General features: G+C 38.6%; 1 protein-coding gene across 2 annotated transcripts in view; it reads right to left on the bottom strand.

The window, feature by feature from the left end:
- The window catches only part of PIBF1 (progesterone immunomodulatory binding factor 1), a 190450-nt gene that overhangs the window by 20432 nt on the left and 155911 nt on the right, over window positions 1–14107 (bottom strand). For both annotated transcript variants that reach the window (XM_036457160.2, XM_036457161.2), the window contains exon 16: window positions 8432–8516. In XM_036457160.2, coding sequence (XP_036313053.1) covers window positions 8432–8516 — 85 coding nt within the window. The remainder of the gene's footprint in view (window positions 1–8431; window positions 8517–14107) is intronic.

The following is a 14107-nucleotide window of genomic DNA, read 5'->3' as shown; positions in this document are numbered from 1 at the left end:
GGTCACATGTGGCAACTCCATAGTTATCTGTTTGAGGAATTGCCAGATTGTTTTCTCAACATTGTTTAATGTTTCCTTACCAGTATTTTGGAAAATGTTTTAAAGCAGATTTCAGACCTCAGATCACTTCACTTATAAACACTTTAGTAGAGATTTTACGAGATAAAGATTTAAAATAATACCAAGATAGCATTATCATATCTGACACAATGCAGTTTAAAAGAAAATGCAAATTTAATTCAATCATCTATCCTATAGAGTGCTCAATAAGAATTTTATATTATCAAAGCAAATTTCAGCACAGTGTTTAATGTATGATTTTTGATGAAATTAAAATTATACCTTGAATGCCAATGCACTATACTCTAAATACAAGACAAAATAGGTTTTGCATGGCAAAACTGTTAGAGAATAGGCTATCTACAACTGCATAATGCTTTCCACTGCCCTCAGTTTTTCCATCTAAATACCTGCTCTCATTTGTAGGCTAACTTCATCCTAGGATGTCTCTTTGCCTCAAGGGGAGGATATAAAGTTTTTAGGTGTGGAGAGAGGAAGAGAAAGGATAAGAATTAACATTCACCGAGTATCTACTATGTTCCAGGCTTTGAGGTAAGTATTTTACATAATAAATTAAAACTCTCCTAAATACCCAGGAGGTAGACATTAACTCAAGTTTGAAGATGAGGAAACTAAGGTTTAGAAGATTTTTAGAAATTTATCCAAGTTTATTAACTACCAAAAGGTGAAACTAGGATTCAAATGCAGGTCTCTGTGGGTTCAGATTTGTTATTTACACAATGCAGATACCTTCTACCAAGGCTTTTGATATACACAATTTCAGGTTTAGAAGGGATCTTCAAGTTATTTAACCTAGCATCTATGAAAAACAAGGCAATATAACAACACTGACAATAATAACAAAATGGAGCAAAATAAAACAAACAAAACATGTCTCTTTATAATTTTTAACATTAGTTGGCTTTTTTTGGGGGGGGAGGGCTAAAGAATTATAAATTTATTAGAGACCCAGTGCACGAAATTTGTGCTTGGGGGGTGGGGGTGATGTCCCTCAGACCAGCCTGCTGGGACCTTTCCAATCTGGGACCCCTTGAGGGATGTCCCACTGCCCATTTAGGGCAGTCGGACATTCCTCTCACAATCCAGGACTGCTGGCTCCTAACTGTTTGCTTGCCTGCCTTTCTGATTGCCCTTATCTGCTTCTGCCTGCCAGCAAGATCACCCCTAACCACTCCCATGCCAGCCTGATTGACACCTAATTGCTCCCCTGCCAGCCTGTTTGCCCCTAACTTCCCTCCCCTGCAGGCTTGGCCCCCCCCAACTGCTCTCACCTGCAGGCCTAGTTCTCCCTCTCCCCCGAAACTTCTCTTCCCTGCAGGCCTGGTTGCCCCCAACTTCCCTCCTCTGCTGGCTTGATCACCCCCAACTACCCACTTTTGCAGGCCTGTTAACTCCCAACTGTCCTCCCCTACTGGCCTGATTGCCTACAACTACCCTCCCTTGTAGGCCTGGCTCCGCCCAACTGCCCTCCCCTGCTGGCCATCTTGTGGTGGCCATCTTGTGTTCATATGAGGGCAGGATCTTTGACCACATGGGGGCAGCTATCTTGTGTCTTGGAGTGATGGTCAATCTGCATATTACTCTTTTATTAGATAGGATAGAGGCCTGGTGTATGTGTGGGGGCTGGCTGGTTTGTCCTGAAGGATGTCCTGGATCAGGGTGGGGTCTCCTTGGGGTGTGGGACGGTCTGAGCAAGGGGCCTGTGATGGTTTGTAGGCCGGCCACGCCCTCTGGCAACCCAAGCGGAGGCCTTGGTATCTGGGGTTTATTCATCTTCTATAATTGAAACTTTGTAGCCTTGAGTGGAGCCCAGATTGTTTGCTCAATGGCAGCAGCCATTTCTGTTGGGACTTATATATCTTCTATAATTGAAACTTTGTAGCCTTAAGCAGAGGACTGGGCAGGCCAGGCTGTGCAGAAAGCTTGGCTTCCTTCATTGTCAGGGGCAACCCTAGCCTCCTGTTCTTTCCAGCTCCATGGCTGCCGCCATTTCTGTTTGAATTTATGTATCTTTTATCATTGAAACTTTGTAGCCTTGAGTGGAGGCTTAGGCCAGCAAGGGAAGGCATAATGCTTGGCTTCCTCCATTGCCAGGGAAACCCAACCCTCCCTCCTGCTCTCTGTGGCTGTAGCTATCTTGGTTGGGTTTATTTGCATATTCGCTCCTGATTGGCTTGTGGGCGTGGCGTGTGTGCGCGCGTGTGTAGCTGAGTGGTTAATTTGCATATTACTTTTTTATTAGATAGGATTAGGTCATCTGGAAAACCAGATGGCTGAGCCTCAAAATGGTGCCAACCTACCATTAGGTTTTAATTTCAATCTTTGGAGACATGGATACCAAGTCTATTATTGCCTTGTTCATATGCTTATTTTGAATTTCTTATATCTAAGTCTTCTCTCAACACCCCCAGTTCATTCATCTCTCTTGTGACTGAAAAGAATTCTTTCATCATCTTAATTGTTTTCCTTAGATTACCTGCTGGTGATAAAAAACTTGGGCCTAGAACAGAATAAAGAAAGAAGTCTTGGGTAGAGCAAAGTGGAATAAGGCCAATCTACTCCTTAGTCTGAAACATTTCCGATGACATCAACATTTTTGGAGACATACCCTATGACTGAAAGCTTAGCGAGAGCTCAAGTGTTAAACAAATGAGAAATAATTGTGCTGTCATAGCTTAGGAGACTTAATTAATCACCTGAGACATTCTTCCCTGAACTTGGATATTATCTTAAGGTCATTTCAACAGTGACCCAGGTAGAGGAAGCTAGTATTAACATGCTGAAGTAGGCCCCGGAGTTGAAATCTACTGCCACTATGGATTAAAACAGAAATGTGGTCACCTTGATTCCATTCTGACTGGTTGGTGTGGACCCTTTAGGTCACCTGCTTACTGAACAGTGCCTTAGACTTATGACTGCTTTGTCTGCTGGTATTCAGTCCTTTTAGTGCCTGACTTTCCCTTCTGTAACAGAATTCATCTAATTGCTCTCTATTTTCTGGCCTTCACTATTTCAATCTGGTAGATTTTGAACTCTATTCTCTGTTCTGAGCATTGGTTTCCAGAGTATGACTTATTCCAGGGCCTCTACTTTCTCCACGTTATTCCCCAGTCTTCTCTCAGTGGCAGCTCCTTGATATGTGATCAGTGCCTTGTTAAGTTTATATCAAAACATGCCAGTATGGTACCCAACAGAATAATGACCACAGTTATCTCATATCATTGTCAATATTCTCTCCTGGCCACCACAAGTTCCAGAGACTCATTTATAGCTCTACAGTTTGTTTTGTGTCTCCTTATGTCCTAGAATTGTTTGGTTTGTTATAAACTGCTACTATACTAAGAGTCATAAAAACACAGGGTTAGAAATGATAGCAAGAGGTCATTTACTTGCTCGTTACTGATAAAAAAAAAAAAAGAGAGAGAGAGAAGTGTATTTAACTTTGTAAAAGAAAACATACTAAACTTCTAAAATGTAGTGGGAAAAATACACATTTCATTCTTTAAAAAAAGAAAAGAAAATGACAGGTCTATACAATACATAATAGATGTGAAAGAAGTTAAAAGGGCATATATACACAGATAAAATATTTTTATGATGAGACATTATATTACTTCACACAACACAGAATGTTAGTTATAGGATACAACAAAAATATTTGTAAAGAAGATGATGAAAAGATTAAAGAAGAGCCAAGATACTTATGAAACTCAAAATAACGTGATCTAGTTCTACTAAGTTCTCTGTACAAGTCCACACAAACACAGAGGTCCACAGAGTACAATCTAAAAGAAATTCATTTTTTTTTTCAACTCAAAATTGAAGAATTATGCCTGGCTGGCATGGCTCAGTGGTTGAGTGTTGACCTATGAACCAGAAGGTCATGCTTTGATTCCCATCAGGGCATATGCCTGGGTTACAGGCTTGATCCCTGGTGCGGGGCATGTAGGAGGCAGCCTATCAACAATTCTCTCTCATCATTAATGTTTCTATCTCTCTGTCCCTCTTCCTTTCTGAAATCAATAAAAATGTATTTTTAAAAATTGAGGAATTAACATTCCACATAATGGACACCTGAGATTCAGTTACTGCTTCTGTGAAATGAGTATAAGACTATCACAAGGCTCTAGTGAGGTTTGGAATAAATGAATATAAAAAGAACTATATAATATATAAATATTAAATATTCTTATTATGAACTGAATATGTTGGGGAAAAAGTTAATGCCCTCTTGACTTCTAGAAGGCATAAGGCAAGGGTCACGTCCCTCATTACGAAGGATAACGTAAAACTTTTTCTTTCTCTGATTGCTTGTTCCCAGACATATTTGATTGAAAGCAATCTATAACTGACCCTTAAATGAGTATGGTAGCATAACATACTGATCTAAAAGTGTTTTAAACATTTTGGTAGAAAGAAGTTATATAATAGGTTTGGTTCTGTCTTATTTAAAGTATATATAAAGTCAACATTTGCAAAGAGTATTTTCTGCAATAGTTTCCTCCCTTACTTTCCTCAGGCCTGAATACATACACCCTTGGATGAAAAAAAAAAAAAAAAAAAAAAAAAAGCATTCTTAAACACTATAGGGAAAATATGACTTACACTGTATGTGTGCTTGCGTTTCACTATAATAACTGTCTTTCAAATACTCATTTATTTTCAATTAGAAATAAATTTTAATTTAAAGAGCATCATTATGACGAGAAATGTATGAATCTGAAAATAATTATATCCTCATTAAAAAAATTAACTTACCCACTTAGTGGAGTTCCCCCCCACCCAGTCATGCTGACTATAAAATTTAACTACATAGGTGTATGAGAAAAACATGCAAAAAGGTATTCTTAAGAAACTCTCAGAACTGTTAAGTATGAACCAAAAAGAATGACACACATGTGGAAAAATGTAATTTGTTTGAACCATTTATGAAGTACATTGCCTAAGGACACTTGTGATGCTGAAATGTTCTTGAAACTTTCCGAGAAATCACAAAGAACATGTCAGTTAGAATCCTGGAACATAAACATACCATAAAAGAATAATAATTATACTGTGACTTCACTTTTAAGAAACCTGGCTAATGTAGGGTTTATTTTCTTTTTGTTAAGGGACACACAGTGCAGTAAGAGGCAAGTCATCTGGGATAATGGAAGTTAGTCCAACATTCAGGCAAGTGTGAGGTCTTGCCCATTCTAGGCACTTAGCAAGCAGTGGTTGGTTATTATGCCTGTGTGGACCCTGAGAGATGTTATTGGCGGGAGTACTGAATGAAAGTGGAGAAGAGTTCCAGGACTTAGAAACATCTTTTTAATTATTTTTTTATTATTATTTTTAAAAATATATTTTATTGATTTTTTACAGAGAGGAAGGGAGAGAGATAGAGAGCCAGAAACGTCGATGAGAGAGAAACATCGACCAGCTGCTTCCTGCACACCCCCTACTGGGGATGTGCCCGCAACCAATGTACATGCCCTTAACCGGAATCGAACCTGGGACCTTTCAGTCCACAGACCGACGCTCACCACTAAGCCAAACCGGTTTCGGCTTTTGCTCAACTGATTATTCTCTCTTTTGTACTTTCAATGTCTCTGTTTGGTTTCTTCCTATCACCATTGCAACTGGATACTCTCCAACTTTGAGATAAAAAAGCTTTGGTCTAATGCACCCTCACTGGTCATCCTATATTCTCTTATTCAAATACCTTAAAGGTTATCTATTTTTCCTATGACTTTTTTTCAATTTTTATTCATTTATCAATTCATTGCAATCTCTTTTAGCTCCACTGAAACTGCTTCAGCATCTTGTTAAGTCCAAATTGCACTTTCTTTTTCATCTTTGACCTCTAACTCCATCTCTTCTGAATGGGTCTTTTTGGGTTTCCCTGACTCTGCTCTCTTCCTGACATGCCTGCCATCCATCCTTTCAACCTAATTATTTAAGTTTTATATTTTTAATATTTTATACTTTTACTCCTAAGTGGTCTTAATATAAGTGAAAACATTTAAGGATAAAGAAAATTATGACCCACTTGAATAGTACAGAAAAAGTTATTCAAAAGTAAAAGAGAAAAAAAAAGTAACACCTGGATAAGATATTCAGCTCTGAGTTTTCTGGCAACTAAGTAATAAGGAAATACATTAAATTACATGGTTTTCATTTTCTGACAAAAAGGAAAAAGAAAAAGGATATAACTTCATCTACTTAGGCAAAACTTTTCCTGGAACTAGAGCAAGTAGTTTATCATGAGATTTTTGTCTAAATGGGACTAAGAGGAAAGATCATAAGCTTTTGATTCAGGTAAAAAAAAAAAAAAAAAAAAAAAAAAAAAAAAAAAAGTGTTTCTCCTGGTTTTGACTCTAAGTATGGTGGTTGAGTCACTTAACTCTTCCCAGCTTCAGTTTAATCAGTAGAAGTGGAGACGATATTTATCTCAGTGGGTTGTGGTAAAGACTAAATTATGTAACATAAATAGAAGTGCTTAGTAGACTGACTTAGTTTCACAAAACAGAGACACCAGATCTTGTTTTGAACTTCTAAAGGCAGAGATCATGACATAAACTTGTACCTAAATGGGAGGAATTTTGTTAGGAGATATTTTGCCTCTTTCCCCTCATTCTGCTTTATGAAGATTTCATTGAATTCAGGGACAGAACTTAGAACATTTAGCATGAAGAGATGTAAACAGGTAGGAAATATCAAATCAATTCATGATCACATCTTTTAGTATTTGCTGTGCAGATCCTCTAAACTAGGGGTGTCGAACTCAATCAGAGAAGGGGCCAAAATCTAAAATCCAGCCTAAATCGTGGGCCGAATGGTTTACTGAACAGTCATAAACTGTCATTGTGATGGAAACGCAGCGGAGTGCAGTGATGACAGTGCGGTGCGGGCCACATTGCAAGGCCTGGCGGGACGGATTTGGCCCGCGGGCCTTGTGTTTGACACATGTGCTCTAAACTAATATATTTACCTATCCCAGTTGAGCTTTGTCATCTGAAAAGACAACCTAAAAAATGCTATTTTTCCTCTATTCTCTTCCCATTTTATTTTTTATTATTTTCAATTCTCACTTGAGGATACTTTTCCATTGATTTTTAGAGAGAGTGGAAAAAACAGAGAAAAATATCGATGTGAGAAAAACACATTGATTGGATGCCTCCTGCACAAGTCCCCTATCGGGTCCTAGGCTGGGGAGGAGTTGTAAGTGCCCTTGACTGAAATCGAACCCATGACCCTTCAGTCTGCAGGCTGATGGTCTATCCACTGAACCAAACTGGCTGGAACAATTCTCTTCCCATTTTAATATATTTTATTATTAACTAGAGGCCCTGTGCACAGATTCATGCACCAGTAGGATCCCTTGGCCTGACCTGCACTTTCTCCCAATCTGGGACCCCTCAGGGGATGTCAGACTGCCTGTTTTGGCCCGGTCCCTGAAGACACACCAAGAGACCCCACAAGTGCACAAATCTTGTGCACCAGGCCTCTAGTATGCATATAAGATCTTTGATTAATCTCTTCCCACCCTTCCTCCTCACTCTTCTGTTGAGATTCATCAGTCTGTCCCATGTTTCCATGCCTGTGCATTGAGTGTCTGCCCTCTGGTGGTCAGCTCACATCATAGCTCTCGGTAGAATGGTTGCTTAGGCGCACACACACACACACACACACACACACACACACACATTTTCTAAAGTTAAGAACAAAAATCATTTAATATGCTATTCATAATTCCAAATACCTACAACCATTTTTTTGAATGAATAAATGCTAAATAATTTGTAGAATAAGAGGCCAATGATAATTTTATCATTTTTAGAAATCTTTAGATCACAAGCAGACCTAACCTGAAAGGAGTTACTTTGAAAGTAATAATTGTAAGCTAACACTACTAATAAAGAAAATAAAATCCCTTTGTGGCCATGTTCCAAATGTCCTAATATTGTCAACTTAGAATTATCCCACCAGTTTTCTTTTTTAATGCACACTTCATAGGTATGTAAATGAGCTGGTGATCATTTATAGTGACTTGTTAGGGAGCATACAGTCTTGTAGGAACAAAGTAATACTGATTAAAAAGTTAGAGCTGTCCAGTGCAAAAGCGAACAATAATTTTAAAATGTTCATTTCAGGAATAAGACTTAACACATAAAAAAATAAAATACAAATTAAATCATAAAGAAAGAACTATCCCAAGTTAAATATAAAGGCTAGATCACAGTGAGATAGGTGCAAATGTGAGAATTCATTAATGAACATGGAAAACTGGGATTCAATACTCTTAACCCAACATGGGCTTTAAAAAAATCCTAAAGTGGTAAAAATTATAACAAAGTGGAAAACGTACCTCACGATGATTTAGAAGTTGCTCTAAATCTAATGCCATTTGATTTTTCATTTGTAGTAAAGCTGACTTTTCTTTATTTAAATTGCTGAAAAAAACACACACCAAGATTTAAAGTCAGAGTATCTGTTTACATTTAATTAACAAATAGTAAATAACAAAAGACTAAAAAATAACCTGATGTTTTGAACTAAAAGAAAAAATTTTAAATTAAAAATATTTGTACTTAAAATTATTTATTTTATCCTTTTATTGAATTTATTGGGGTGATACTGGTTTACAAAATTATACAGATTTCAGTTGCTCAATTTCACAACACATCATCTATACACTACCTCAAGTCAAGTCTCCTTCCAACAACATTTACCCCCACTTTACTCCCACCTCCCCAATCACCACACTGTTATCTATGACCATGATTTCTCCTTCTCTCTCTCTCCCTCTCTCCCTCTCTTTCTATCAATCCCTGTATCCATTCCTCAAAGATAAATTTATAGTCCATAAAGATATCAGAACAGCAACTGTAATGTTTGACCTAATCAAATACCTAGTAATTTTGTATGAAGACATTTTCTTTTGTAAATATATTAGAGACCCAGTGCACAAAATTTGTGCATGAGGGGAGGGGGGTGTCCCTCAGCCCCACCTACACCTTCTCCAATCTGGGATCCCTTGAAGGTTGTCCTACTGCCAGTTTATAGGGAGAGAGCCTAAACCTGCAGTCAGACATCTCTCTCAGAATCTGGGACTGCTGGCTCCTAACCGCTTACCTGCTTGCCTGCCTGCCTGCCTGACCCTAACCACTCTGCTTGCCGGCCTGCTTGCCCCCAAATGCCCCCCCCCCCCGCCCCCAGCCTGATCACCCCAAACTTCCCCCCTGCCAGTCTGCTCACCCCCAACTGTCTACCCTGTTTGGCCTGCTCGCCCCAACCTTCCCTCCCACTGGCCAGTTTGCCCCTAACTGCCCCCCTGCTAGCCTGCTCACTTGAAACTGCCCCTCACCCCCAATGTTCTGATCACTTCCAACTAATCCCCACTGATCCCCTGCTTCCCCCAAACTGGTCCCCCTGCTAGTTAGCTTATCCCCAACAGCCCCGCCCCCCACCAGCCCGATAACCTGCAACTGCTGTCCTATCCTGACATGATCACCCACAACTGCCCTCCCCTCTTGGCCCGTAACTGCCTCTACCTCAGCCATGCTACGATGGCTTTTTCCAGAAGAACGTCTGGAAGGTCTCCTGGAAGGTCTCCCAGTCTGATTAGCATATTACCCTTTTATTAGTACAGAGAGAGGCCTAGTGCATGGGTGGGGGTCAGCTGGTTTGCCCTGAAGGGTGTTGGATCAGGGTGGGAGTTCCCTTGGAGTGTGGGGTGGCCTGGGCAAGGGGCCTGTGGTGGTTTTCAGGCCGGCTACGTCCCCATGAGGTGAGGATCCCCGTGGGGGATGGGGGGAGATAGCCAACCTGGGTGAGGGGCTGATGGCTGTTTACAGGCTGGCCATGCCCCCCAGTGGGGACCCTCACCCCATGGGGTGTGGCCAGCCTGGGTGAGGAGCTGAAGGCTGTTTTCAGGCTGGCTATGCCCCCCAGCAATCCAGGCTCCAAGCCCCTCTTTTTCTTCTTCTTCTTCTTTTTTTTTTTTTTTTTTTTTTTAATATATTTTATTGGTTTTTTACAGAGAGGAAGGGAGAGAGATAGAGAGCTAGAAATGCCGATGAGAGAGAAACATCAACCAGCTGTCTCTTGCACACCCCCCATCGGGGACATGCCTGCAACCAACATACATGCCCTTGGCCGGAATCGAACCTGGGACCCTTCAGTCCGCAGGCTGATGCTCTACCACCGAGCCAAACCGGTTTCAGCTCTTCTTTTTTCTTTTCTTTTTTTTTTCAGTGCTTCCTTGAGCAGAGGCCAAGGCTGGTGGAAGCAGGTATCTGGGATTTATTTATCTTCCATAATTAAAACTTTGTAGCCTTGAGGGACGCCAGGGCTAGCCAGGGCAGGCAGGAAGCTTGGCTTCCTCCATCACCAAGGGCAACCCAAGCCTCCTGCTTGCTCTAGCTCCATGGCAGCTGCCATATTTGGTGGGTTAATTTGCATACTCAGTCCTGATTGGCTGATGGGTGTAGAGGAATGATGGTCAATTTGCATGTTTCTCTTTTATTAGTGTAGATTTTATTGATTTTAGAGAGGAAGGGAAAAGGAGATAGAAACATCAGTGATGAGAGAAAATCTTTGATCAGCTGCTTCCTGCCTATCCCCTACTGAGGACTGATCCTGCAACCTGGGCATGTGCCCTGACTGGAAATCCAATCATGACCTCCTGGTTCAAGGGTAAATGCTCAACCACTAAGCTACACTGGCAGGATATGAAATTAATATTTTCAAAGATGACTACTTGCTCACAAAATGTAGAAAGATAAAATATGACTTTAGGAAAGGTAAAAAGAAAATATGTATGGACAAATAGTAACACTCTATATTCCCAACTAGAGTGGCTCAGTGGTTGAATATTGACCTCTGAACCAGGAGGTCATGGTTTGATTCCCAGTCGGGGCACATGCCCAGGTTATAGGCACAATCCTCAGTAGGGGGTGGGCCGGAGGCAGCTGATCAATGATTTCATTCCTGATGTTTACATCTCTCTTCCTCTCTGAAATAAAAAAAAAATACATATTTTAAAATATAAAAAAACTATAGACACTGGAAATCAAATTAAAACATTTATCCTTAAAATAGAAGTAGTATCTATTTTATAATTTATCACATACTAAATTACTAAGTATATATATTAAGTGTATTACTAAGTTCTATATACTAAGTATATAACTGAGTTAGAGAATTGAATTAGATATTTGGTCTGCGGTAAACTTGGGAAAACAATTTTTGTCTCCAAATTCTTAGTTCAAATTTTAATTTCTAAGTCTGCATTGTGCATTTCCATTTGATGTGGCATATTTTCTTTCTTTCTTTCTTTTTTTAAAATATGTTTTATTGATTTTTTTTTACAGAGAGGAAGGGAGAGAGAGTTTGAAACATTGAAGAGAGAGAAACATCTATCAGCTGCCTCCCGCACACCTTCCACTGGGGATGTGCCCGCAACCAAGGTACATGCCCTTAATCGGAATTGAACTTGGAACATTTCAGTTCGCAGGCTGACACTCTATTCACTGAGCCAAACCGGTTTTGGCTGGTGTGGTCTATTTTCTGATATAAAAGGGTGAGGAGCCCAATTGTTAAGGATATACTATTTTAAAAGATAAATATTTGGGGCTTATCTTACACTGTCTGGAGTTTAATTATCCAACATATAAAATTTATTAGAATCATTAAATAAAACATTATTTGAAAGCCTCAGGAAAGAATCTATTTAGCCAGCAGTATGAAAGAATTAAGAAAAGCAATAATGAATTTAAGCTGCATATTAGTAATTCCTTAAATGTCAAAACAATTTCATGAAGGTAAAATGAATGAGAATTGTTTTTGTTGAACAGGTTCAATGTTTTAAGTTTAAGAAAATGTAAAGCTATAAATTTTTACACCAGGCAGGAAGTTGTTCTTAAAATCCAAAGCATTAGAGTAGATATTCTGGAAAAACTGGTAATTTCAAGGACTTAAGAGGAAAAAAACTCACATTCTCCTCCTTCCCAGTAATTGAGAACTTATCCTCTGAGAAGAAAGACTAGATACAATTGTGTCTCCAACTGTGTGTGCCACTGACTCAACTGTGTGCTATATATAAAGCACAGCCATTTCCCACTAAACCTCAGATTTTACATCTGTAAACATGGAAAATAATACTGGTGCATGTCAAAAGGATATGTGAACTATCTAATGAATAATTATATAAAGCATTAAACACATAAATCTCTATATAAGTGCTATAAGTTTAGATGAAAAACCCCCCCCACAAAAACAGGCATCAGAGGAAAACAGTAATTAAATGCCAATAAAGGTAAAGGTAGCTCAGTGGAAAAACAAACTGACTTTTGGAGTTAGGCGCCAGAAATCCTACTGAGCCACAGAACTGAAAAGCACTAAATTACATAAAGGAAACTGAGTGGCATGTTCTGGAGAGTTCTCCAAAGCATGGTCAAGATCAGATATTTCTATAACTTGGAATTCTAATATATTTTTAGCTAGAATCACTTAAAAAACTATATATTTTTTATTGATTTCAGACAGAAAGGGAGAGGGATAGAAATATTAATAATGAGAGAGAGAGAATCACTGATCTGCCGCCTCCTGCACAACCCCCACTGGGGACTGAGCACACAACTCTGGAATGTGCCCTGATTGGAAATCAAACCATGACCTCCTGGTTTATAGGTCGATTCTAGCTGGGCTAGAATCACTTACACACACACACACACACACACACACACACACACACACACACAGTACATGTGTATATACTAGTATACTCACCTGCAGTTCATACACACATACACATATGGACATACTCTCAAATACCAAAAAGTCCATTAAATAAAATGTAGTGTAACAGGAATGGAATGTTGATGTAATTAAAGTATTTTAACTGGATAATTCATTAGAAATGCTTTATATGTAGACTTTAATGTTTTCCAGGATAAATATTCCTTATTTAAATAGCAAAATAACCATGTATCATGGAACAAAAGGGGGGTGGATAAATTGATTTACAGAGTAACTGTGTTCTATCTGTAGGACACCAGTTTTATCACAAATAGTATGAACTCCACACATTACTTGAATATGTATTTTTAATGTCTTAGCCTTCTCTATACATAATAAGTCCTTGATCCATAAGGGAGACCACCTTCCACATGTGGGTTTCTAAAACTAAATATGATAATTATTACACTGTGTTCTTTCAGTATGTATGTAATTACTCAAATAGAAGTTCAGTTTCTCTAAGACACATTTTATAACAGTGGCAACTAACCTTTACAAATATAAAGCTTCTATGCATGACTCATAAAGCAACTACAAAACAAATATCCTTGTAAGCACATCTATCATAAATGGTATATTACACCCATAATTGTTCAATTCACTGTTAATTATTACTCAGGAATTCATGTTTATGGCTCTGTTTCACCTGCTATATGAAAACATATTCCTGCTATCTTGCCTTAACTTCCTGAATCAATATACCCTGGCTTAGCCATACAAAAGAAGTTGACAATGTACTCTTTTCTTCCTTAAACTGCTGGCTATGAATAAACCAAAAACTGACAACAGGAAATAAAATTTATGCTAATTTTTGTTTCCATGCTTTCTTCAGTTTTGAACTACAAATCAAACCACATAATGCAGATTGTCTCTTGTAGCTTGGTGGAGGAGAATTAACAATGTTACCTTTAAAACACATTATTATGTTAGTGATGGGGAATTTAAAGTAGTTAAGTGTTAGCTTTTGACATGCTTATAATGATTCATTTTAGTGTGTATTTATTCTAACCTTTCCAGATGTTGAATATATTGAATAATTAGCTGAATTTGCAAGTTGTGGATGTGAATAGTGGTATTGTTTCGTTTTTTACAAAATGATAAAATTATTCATTTCTTTAAAGAGTTTTATTGTATAACCTAGAGAAACATTTTTAAAAACAATCAATTAACATAAATATTCTTTATTATTACAATCAACACCCAATAAAAGAGGAACAGGAATTTTCAAGGATCATCGTCTATT

This window comes from Pipistrellus kuhlii, unplaced genomic scaffold (assembly GCF_014108245.1).
Source record: "Pipistrellus kuhlii isolate mPipKuh1 unplaced genomic scaffold, mPipKuh1.p scaffold_m20_p_3, whole genome shotgun sequence".
NCBI lineage: Eukaryota > Metazoa > Chordata > Mammalia > Chiroptera > Vespertilionidae > Pipistrellus > Pipistrellus kuhlii.
Note: the sequence above shows the minus strand (reverse complement) of the source record. Positions and strands in the feature narration are given on the sequence as shown.